Here is a 10,462-nt window from a genome sequence, read left to right on the forward strand (position 1 = left end):
AGGGCCGTCACCAAGCCCGGCCAGGTTGGACAGGAAACGCAACACATCTCCTTAAAGTGTCCTTTGCTGGCGCCGGGGTGAAAGGTCCTTCAGCCTCCCGGGACCTTGGAGGGTGCACGACGCCACCCGGCCCGACGTCGGGTCAGCTCAGCGGCGAGCACCCCCTCGCTCCGGCGCCTCGACGGTGGATGGTGGTCGCTCCGCCGGCCCTGCAGGGGGCACTGTGGGAACGGCTTAGCCTCCGCGCATGCGCCTTGCGGCAACCCGGGCGGGGGCGGGGCGTCCGGACGCGGAAGCGGAGCTGCTCCCGTGAGGGACGGCGCCGGCGGGAGTAGCCGCCTTTGCGGACGCAGCCGGGTTATCGACCATGGCGCTGCCCCCGGCCGTCGGGACCGCGACCTGGCCCTGCTGCAGCCTCCCCCTCACGCGTCCTTTCTCCCAAGCGACGCGGCGCTGGGGGCGGCCCGGCGGGGAGGAGCTCGGCCGCCTGCCCCTGGATGACCTGGCGTCGATGCCGCGGTCGGCCGGGGGCCCGGAGCTCCTGTTTGGCCTGTCCCCGTGCCTCCTGGCGCTGCGGGCCGCCCGCCGCCGCGTCGCCCGGCTCCTGCTCCAGGCCTGCAGGTCTGGGCTGCAGGGGCAGCGGGCCGAGCTGCTGCGCGCGGCCGAGGAGCGGGCCATCCCAGTGCTGCGGCCCCGGCGGCGGGAGCTGGATGTCCTGTGCCGTCACCAGGTTCACCAGGGCGTCTGCATGGAAGTGAGCCCCCTGCGGCCCCGGCCCTGGGCCGAGGCCGAGGTGGCCCGGCCAGGAGACGACCCCCAGCAGCTGTGGCTCGTCCTCGAGGGGCTGCAGGATCCCCGGAATCTTGGGGCTGTGCTGCGCTCCGCTCACTTCCTCGGAGTGGATAAGGTCATCACCAGCCGGAGAAACAGGCATGGACGCCCCTTATTTTCCGTGCGTCCCCATCTGGAGGCACAGCCGAGTTCCTAAGCACCTTGACCCTTGGGTGGTCCCTCAACCAGGCCTCCCCGACTCCAGAATTCTTACCCCCTAACCCTTGGGGTATGGGGGAGGGCACAGCACCGGGCCTGAGGTTACCCGGCTTCATATCTTGGCATGGGGAAACCTTGCAGCTGCCCGCTCACTCCAGTAGTCAGCAAGGCCAGCGCCGGGGCTATGGAGGTGATGGACGTGTTCTCCACTGATGACCTGGCCGGTTTTTTACAGGTAATGGCGCGGGGGAAGCGGGGGTGTGTTAGTAAAGGAGAAGAAATGAACCAAGCTCAGTCTCCAAGAGCCTCCTGGCCAGCAGCTGAGGGAGGAAGGGGTTGGGGGCGGTGGTATCGCTTCCTTGTTTGTTTAGTCACTAAGTCGTGTCCACTCTTTTCGACCTCACGGACTGCAGCACGCCAGGCTTCCCTGTCCAAAATATTGTGGCCATTGGAGCTTCAGCATTATTAGCCCTTCCAGTGAGTATTTAGGATTGATTTCCTTTGGGATGGACTGGTTTGCTCTCCTTGCAGTCCAAGGGACTCTCAAGAGTCTTCTCCAGTTCCACAATTTGAAAGCATTAATTCTTCGGAGCTCAGCCTTCTTTATGGTCCAACTCTCGCATCCATACATGACTACTGGAAAAACTGTAGCTTTGGCTATATGGACCTTTGTCAACAAAGTGATGTCTCTGCTTTTTAATATGCTGTCTAGGTTGGTCATAGCTTTTCTTCCAAGGAGCAAGCATCTTTTAATTTCATAGTTAAAGTCACCATTTGCAGTGATTTTGGAGCCTCCAAAATAAAACCGGTCGCTGTTTCCACTTTTTCCCCTTCTGTTTGTCATGAAGTAATGAGACAGGTGCCATGATCTTTTGTTTTTTGAATGTTGAGTTTTAAGCCAGCCTTATCACTCTTTCACCCTCCTCAAGAAGCACTTTAGTTCCTCTTAGTTTCTGCCATTAGAGTGGTATCATCTGCATGTCTGAGGTTGATGGTATTTCTCCTGGCAGTCTTGATTCCAGCTTGTGATTCATCCAGCCATCTAAATCGCTTTGAGGAGAGAAGGATCTGGAGTTTTACAAAGCATACATGGAGCAGAATCTGACGTTACGGACTTCCACTGCAGTCCTTTCAGAGGCGTACTTTTTGCTCCTCCTGCAGGTTTACTCAGTGCTCCACTGCCTAGGGGCTTCCTGATAGCTCAGTTGGTGAAGAATACGCCTGCAGTGCAGGAGACCCTGGTTTGATTCCTAGGTCTGGAAGATCCACTGGAGAAGGGATAGGCTACCCATTCCAGTATTCTGGCCTGGAGAATTCCATGGACTGTATAGTCCATGGAGGTGCAAAGAGTCGACATGACTGAGTGACTTTCAGTTCACTGCCTGGTAAGTAAAGTGTTAGTTGCTCAGTCGTGTCCAACTCTTTGGGGCCCCATGGACTGTAGCCTGCCAGGCTGCTCTGTCCATGGGATTCTTCAGGCAAGAATAATGGCATGGGTAGCCATTCCCTTCTCCAGGGGATCTTCTCAACCCAGGGATCGAACCCAGGTCTCCTGCATTGCAGGCAGGTTCTTTCCCATCTGAGCTACCAGGGAAGCCCATCTAGTAAGTAGGTCTTGAGTAAATGTTCACTCGTGAGAAACCAGTGGTTCCTGCTTCCTCCTGTAGGGAAGCAGTTTGAAAGGCTCTTTGAACAAGGACGAGTCTATCCCTTCCCCCTGGTCCCTCCCACAAAAGAAGAAACAAACAAAACAAACCCCCCAAACCACTACCACCAGCAGCAGCATCACCACCACCAAAAAAACCCACTTTGATGTCTAGGAAGGGACAGTTCATTTCAGTCGCTCAGTCCTGTCCAACTCTTTGCGACCCCATGAATTGTAGCACGCCAGGCCTCCCAGTCCATCACCAACTCCCGGAGTTCACCCAAACTCATGTCCATTGATTGGGTGATGGCATCCAGCCATCTCATCCTCTGTCAGTTCAGTTCAGTCGCTCAGTTGTGTCCGACTCTGCGACCCCATGAATCGCAGCACGCCAGGCTTCCCTGTCCATCACCAACTCCCGGACTTCACTCAGACTCACGTCCATCGAGTCAGTGATGCCATCCAGCCATCTCATCCTCTGACGTCCCCTTCCCCTCCTGCCCCCAATCCCTCCCAGCAACAGAGTCTTTTCCAATGAGTCAACTCTTCACATGAGGTGGCCAAAGTATTGGAGTTTCAGCTTCAGCATCAGTCCTTCCAATAAACATTCAGGACTGATATCCTTTAGGATGGACTGGTTGGATCTCCTTGCAGTCCAAGGGACTCTCAAGAGTCTTCTCCAACACCACAGTTCAAAAGCATCAATTCTTCGGTGCTCAGCCTTCTTCACAGTCCAACTCTCACATCCATGCATGACCACTGGAAAAACCGTAGCCTTGACTAGACAGACCTTTGTTGGCAAAGTAATGTCTCTGCTTTTCAGTATGCTATCTAGGTTGGTCATAACTTTTCTTCCAAGGAGTAAGCGTCTTTTAATTTCATGGCTGCAGTCACCATCTGCAGTGATTTTGGAGCCCAAAAAGATAAAGTCTGACACTGTTTCCACTGTTTCCCCATCTATTTCCCATGAAGTGATGGGACCGGATGCCATGATCTTCATTTTCTGAATGTTGAGCTTTAAGCCAGCATTTTCACTCTCCACTTTCACCTTCATCAAGAGGCTTTTTAGTTCCTCTTCACTTTCTGCCATAAGGGTGGTGTCATCTGCATATCTGAGGTTATTGATATTTCTCCCAGCAATCTTGATTCCAGCTTGTGTTTCTTCCAGTCCAGCGTTTCTCATGATGTACTCTGCATATAAGTTAAATAAGCAGGGTGACAATATACAGCCATGACGTACTTCTTTTCCTATTTGGAACCAGTCTGTTGTTCCATGTCCAGGTCTAACTGTAGCTTCCTGACCTGCATACAGATTTCTCAAGAGGAAGGTCAAGTGGTCTGGTATTCCCATCTCTCAGAATTTTCCACAGTTTATTGTGCTCCACACAGTCAAAGACTTTGGCATAGTCAATAAAGCAGAAATAAATGTTTTTCTGGAACTCTTGCTTTTTCCATGGTCCAGCAGATGTTGGCAATTTGGTCTCTGGTTCCTCTGCCTTTTCTAAAACCAGCTTGAACATCTGGAAGTTCACGGTTCACATATTGCTGAAGCCTGGCTTGGAGAATTTTGAGCATTACTTTACTAACATGTGAGATGAGTGCAATTGTGCGGTAGTTTGAGCATTCTTTGGCATTGCCTTTCTTTGGGATTGGCATGAAAACTGACCTTTTCCAGTCCTGTGGCCACTTCTGAGTTTTCCAAATTTGCTGGCATATTAAATGCAGCACTTTCACAGCATCATCTTTCAGGATTTGAAATAGTTCAACTGGAATTCCATTACCTCCACTAGCTTTGTTCGTAGTGATGCTTTCTAAGGCCCACTTGACTTCACATTCCAGGATGTCTGGCTCTAGATGAGTGATCACACCATCATGATTATCTGCATCATGAAGATCTTTTTTGTACAGTTCTTCTGTGTATTCTTGCCATCTCTTCTTAATATCTTCTGCTTCTGTTAGGTCCATACCATTTCTGTCCTTTATCGAGCCCGTCTTTGCATGAAATGTTCCCTTGGTATCTCTAATTTTCTTGAAGAGATCTCTAGTTTTTCCCATTCTGTTGTTTTCCTCTATTTCTTTGCATTGATTGCTGAGGAAGGCTTTTCTGTCTCTCCTTGCTATTCTTTGGAACTCTGCATTCAGATGCTTATATCTTTCCTTTTCTCCTTTGCTTTTCGCTTCTCTTCTTTTCACAGCTATTTGTAAGGCCTCCCCAGACAGCCATTTTACTTTTTTGCATTTCTTTTCCATGGGGATGGTCTTGATCCCTGTCTCCTGTACAATGTCACGAACCTCAGTCCATAGTTCATCAGGCACTCTATCTATCAGATCTAGTCCCTTAAATCTATTTCTCACTTCCACTGTATAATCATAAGGAATTTGATTTAAGTCATACCTGAATGGTCTAGTGGTTTTCCCTACTTTCTTCAGTTTGAGTCTGAATTTGGTAATAAGGAGTTCATGATCTGAGCCACAGTCAGCTCCTGGTCTTGATTTTGTTGACTGTATAAAGCTTCTCCATCTTTGGCTGCAAAGAATATAATCAATCTGATTTTGGTGTTGACCATCTGGTGATGTCCAAGTGTAGAGTCTTCTCTTGTGTTGTTGGAAGAGGGTGTTTGCTATGACCAGTGCATTTTCTTGGCAGAACTCTATTAGTCTTTGCCCTGCTTCATTCCGTATTCCAAGGCCAAATTTGCCTGTTACACCAGGTGTTTCTTGACTTCCTACTTTTGCATTCCAGTCCCCTATAATGAAAAGGCCATCTTCTTTGGGTGTTAGTTCTAAAAGATCTTGTAGGTCTTCATAGAACCGTTCAACTTCAGCTACTTCAGTGTTACTAGTTGGGGCATAGACTTGTATTACTGTGATATTGAATGGTTTGCCTTGGAAACGAACAGAGATCATGCTGTCGTTTTTGAGATTGCATCCAAGTACTGCATTTCGGACTCTTTTGTTGACCATGATGGCAACTCTATTTCTTCTAAGGGATTCCTGCCCGCAGTAGTAGATATAATGGTCATCGGAGTTAAATTCACCCATTCCAGTCCATTTTAGTTCGCTGATTCCTAGAATGTTGACATTCACTCTTGCCATCTCTTGTTTGACCACTTCCAATTTGCCTTGATTCATGGACCTGACATTCCAGGTTCCTATTCAATATTGCTCTTTACAGCATCGGACCTTGCTTCTATCACCAGTCACATCCACAGCTGGGTGGTATTTTTGCTTTGGCTCCATCCCTTCATTCTTTCTGGAGTTATTTCTCCACTGATCTCCAGTAGCATATTGGGCACCTACTGACCTGGGGAGTTCCTCTTTCAGTATCCTATCATTTTGCCTTTTCATACTGTTGATGGGGTTCTCAAGGCAAGAATACTGAAGTGGTTTGCCATTCCCTTCTCCAGTGGACCACATTCTGTCAGATCTCTCCACCATGACCCACCCGTCTTGGGTTGTCCCACGAGCATGGCTTAGTTTCATTGAGTTAGACAAGCCTGTGGTCCTAGTGTGATTAGATTGACTAATTTTCTGGGAGTATGGTTTCAGTGTGTTTGCCCTCTGATGCCCTCTTGCAACACCTACTGTCTTACTTGGGTTTCTTTTACCTTGGGCGTGGGGTATCTCTTCACGGCTGCTCCAGCAAAGCGCAGCCGCTGCTCCTTACCTTGGACGAGGGGTATCTCCTCACTGCCACCCTTCCTGACCTTCAACGTGGGATAGCTCCTCTAGGCCCTCCTGTGTCCGCGCAGTCACTGCTCCTTGGATGTGGGGTTGCTCCTCCTGGCCGCCACCCCTGACCTCAGACTTGGGTAGCTCCTCTTGGCCATTCCTGCACCGTCGCAGCCTGGCACTCTCGGCCACTGCCCCTGACCTCGGACGTGGGGTAACTCCTCTTGGCCGCCGCCCTTCGGGCACGGGGCCCTCCCAGCTTCTGCCCCTGACCTCGGATTTGGGGTAGCTCCTCTCGGCCGCGCTTAGTGCGCCGGTCGCATCCTCTGTCAAATCTTAGCAAAACCCGTGGTCCATCAGCATTTGTCTTCAGCTGTGCTTCCCTTGCTGGACACAAGGGGGCAGTATTGCCCTGTATTTAGCAGTTTCCCTGACCGTCCCCCAGGGCTCCTCTCAGTCCTTGGGTCCCTGTTCTATACTTATTTCTTGTTTGTCACATGCAATCTGATGGTTTTAAATTGCCATTTAGATACGAATGCCTCCCAAATATATATCCTTCTGGGTTTTGCTCCTGAACCTCAGATTCACATATCTAGTTGCCAACTCAACAGCTCTTTTTTCTGTCTAATGGGCGTTTCAAACAAGATTTCCAAATGTTCCTGTTCCTTTTGCAGAGTTAGCCAGCTCAGTTGATGGCAGCTCTTCCTGCCTTCAGTTGCTTAGGCCTTGGCGTCCTCCTTGGGTCTTCTGCTCTCTCACCCCACATCCCACCTGTCTTACGAGGACGTGATTGTCCAGTCCTGCACGTGCAGCTGACGACAGAGGCACCGCTAGTTCAGGTTTGCCCAGAGATTAGAAAGGATTTAGAATACACAGATATTGTTAAGGCACAGCCTTTCATTTTTACCTTGGCCTTATTTCCATACTTACCTGGCAGGAAATGGCAACCCACTCTAGTACTCTTGCCTAGAAAATCCCATGGACAGAAGAGCCTGGTAGGCCACAGTCCATGGGGTCGCAAAGAGTCGGACACGACTGAGCAACTTTCTTTCTTTCTTCTTTCTTTCTATTTCCACATTCTGACCATTGCTAACCATCTCCACTGTTACCACTGTGGTCCAAGCCACCATCATCTCTCCCTGTGTCACTGCAGAAACCTAACTGGTCTGCTTGCTTCTGCTCTCAACATAGAGTAATTCTGTAGAGACGTAAGTCAGACCGTGTCCCGGCTTCTCTGCTCAAAACCCTTCAAAGGCTTTGCCTCTCTCAGAGTGAAAGCCAAAGGCCTTCCAGTCGCCTTTGAGGTCCTACCTCCTGTGGCCTCTTTTTTCCTTTCTTGTCTCAGCAGCTCCCTTTCCACTGGCTACTTGGCTGTTCTGCTGTTCCTCACGCTTGCCTGGTAAGCGCCTGCCTCTCGGCCTTTGCTCTTACTGATCTCTGCCTAGAGTATCTCCTCCCCCAGGTGTCTGCGTGGTGCTCCCTCCCCTCACCTCCCGCAGGTCTACACTTCAGTGAGGCCTCCCTGACCTCCCTGCCACGAGGCTGGGGTTTGGGCCTGTTTTGTTCATCCCCTTATCCCCAGTGCTGAGCACAGAGCCTGTCCACTCTAGGTACTTGATAACTACTGACTGAATCCAGCGGCTTAACGAGGGGATGACTAGATGTGCAAGGCCAGGCTCCTCCTGGCTGGTGCTCCGCTGAAGAATTGATTTCACCTCTCCCCTTTCAGGCCAGAGCCCGGCAGGGCTGGCTCGTGGCTGGCACAGTGGGCTGCCCGGGGCCTGAGATCGCCCTGTCCTCCAAGATCCCCATCACTCGCTGCTTGGATTTCCTCTGGGACCGGCCTACCCTCCTCGTGCTAGGTAGGTAGATGTCCCTGCTCTTTGCTGAGATGCAAGCTTCCTGAGTGCCTGCCTGCGCAGCTGGGGCCTCCGTAACCCTCCGGCCCCCTTGCTCTGCAGGGAACGAGGGCTCTGGTCTGTCCCGGGCAGTGCAGGCCTCCTGCCAGCTTCTCCTCACCATCCTGCCCGGCCGGCAGCTGCCTCCTGGACTCGAGTCCTTAAACGTCTCCGTGGCCGCAGGTGAGTTTCCACTCCCCTTTCTTCTCTCCTTCTGATCACATGCATAGAGCTGCTTCAATTCATCCTAAATACCTTTCTCAATCTTGCTGTGTCCGAATTGCTTATATATGCCGAATGAGGAAAATATCTACATCTTTTAAAAAATTAATAATGTTTGACTGCTCTGGTTCATCATTGCTGTCCAAGGACTTTCTCTAGTTAAAGTCAGTAGAGCAGAGGTCACTGTCTAGTTGCAGGCTTCTCATTGCAGTGGCTTCTCTTGTTTGTGTGCGGGCTTAGTAGCTGTGGTGCATGGGCTTCATCGCCCTGCAGAGCATGTGGGAATCTTCCCGAACTAGGGATGGACCCCGTGTCCCCCACATTGGCAGGCAGGTTCTTAACCACTGGACCACCAGGGAAGCCCCCTACAGCCTCTTGAGGATGGAGTGAAGAAGTGCCTGGCCCATGGTCCCTCCTCTGTTCCACCCTTGTCCTTCTATCTGTCTGTGCAGGAATCCTTCTTCACTCCATTTGCAGCCAGAGGAAGGGGTTCCCAGTGGAACGGAGGAGAGAACAACTTCTCCATGACCCCCAGGATCCCTCGGCCTCATCTGAAGCAGCCAGAGTGGCTCAGCACCCAGGACTGTCCTCAGGATCAGAAAAGAAGAGACAAGACGGGGGCTAACCGGGACTGTCCACGGTGTCTGTGTGCTGGGGAGCGCACGCACCCACACCCTCGAATGTGCTGGAGTCTCTTTGTCTTCTTATGAGTGGGCATCAGGCCTCTGTTTATAAACCGCTATCCTGGGGAGCCAGGAGCTTTGCAGTAGAGACCACAGGAAGTTCAGTTTCCCATTTTTTTGGACTTTCGGTTGGAGATGGCAGCCTGTTGATTTCTACGCTGTGCTGGGACAGAGGGTCTCTTTCTTCCCAGGTCCCGCCTGGAAGCAAAGGGGAGTTTTGGACATCAGAAGGGGATCAGGCAGCCCCATCCAGGGTCCTCTTCCTCTTGGATGGGTGTGAGAAGGCAGAGGAAAGCCCGGGGCACTCCTGTGGGCCAGACAGGTGCAAATCCAGGCTCAAACCCTCTGAACACACGACTTCATCTTTCTAACCCCCAGGGCTGTTGTCAGGATCCAGTGAAACATCACTTGATATCCAGCAGGCACCCCTTCTCTCTGGTTCGTCCACTAGGTGGCAGCCTTGTTCTTTGGTCCACGGTCCCTTTGGCAAGCTTTCGCAGCCACCTGGGGAGATTCCTGGCTGTGGCCCACCCCAGAGACACAGGGGAAAGATTAGCAAATACCTATCAACTCACTGGCCCTCCAGTACCCACCATGGGTGAGTTAGTCGGCCTCCATGGAAAGACCTGCCGAACCAGAGTTCTGGCCTTTGATTCTGGGAGGTGGTGAGGACCTTACAGATTTGCCATTTGTTGTACAACCCAGACAGATTCGGTACTACTCTCCCAGGCTCCCGTGAGCAGAGCAGAAGCCACTAGGATAAGTAGCTTAGGGCAGTCTTGGCTGCTGACTGGAACCACCTGGCAAGCTTTGAAAAGAAGCTGACACCCCCTCAGCCTGATGTAATTGGTCAGTGTGCAACGTGAACATCCGACTTTTTTTTTTTTTTAAGGATTTTATTTGTTTTCTTTTTTGGCCGTGCTGGGTCTTCATTGCTGCTCAGGCTCTTCTCTAGTTGCGGAGAGCAGGGGCTACTCTAGCTGCAGTGCACGGGCTTCAGTAGTTGTGGCAAAGGGCTCAGTGGTTGCAGCTCCCCGGCTCTAGAGCACAGGCTCAGTAGTTGCGGTGAATGGGCTTAGTTGCCCCGCGGCATGTGGGATCTTCCCGGATCAGGGATCCAACCCTTGTCCCCTGCATTGGCAGGCGGATTCTTTACCGCTGAGCCACCAGGGATTTCCGAACATCCGAATTTTTAAAGCTCCCCCAGTTGGGTCTCAGTTGCAGCCCAGGTCGGGACCCATTAGGTTTCTACTGATGTTCTGGGCTGGGTAACTCAGGGCATTTAGCAGCATCTCTGGCCTCTGTCTACAAGATGACAATAAGCACCCTCTCCCCCGAGTTGTGACAACCGA

General features: G+C 51.5%; 1 protein-coding gene across 1 annotated transcript; it reads left to right on the plus strand.

The window, feature by feature from the left end:
* Positions 1–278: 278 nt before the first annotated feature.
* On the plus strand, positions 279–9,209 carry MRM1 (mitochondrial rRNA methyltransferase 1). Its single transcript, XM_027518338.1, has 5 exons — positions 279–930; positions 1,132–1,225; positions 8,037–8,169; positions 8,269–8,388; positions 8,880–9,209. The coding sequence occupies exons 1-5, from the start codon at positions 368–370 to the stop codon at positions 9,050–9,052; spliced, it is 1,083 nt and encodes a 360-aa protein (XP_027374139.1). The 5' UTR covers positions 279–367; the 3' UTR covers positions 9,053–9,209.
* The last annotated feature ends 1,253 nt before the right edge of the window (positions 9,210–10,462 follow it).

This window comes from Bos indicus x Bos taurus, chromosome 19, assembly GCF_003369695.1.
Source record: "Bos indicus x Bos taurus breed Angus x Brahman F1 hybrid chromosome 19, Bos_hybrid_MaternalHap_v2.0, whole genome shotgun sequence".
NCBI classification, from domain to species: Eukaryota; Metazoa; Chordata; class Mammalia; order Artiodactyla; family Bovidae; genus Bos; species Bos indicus x Bos taurus.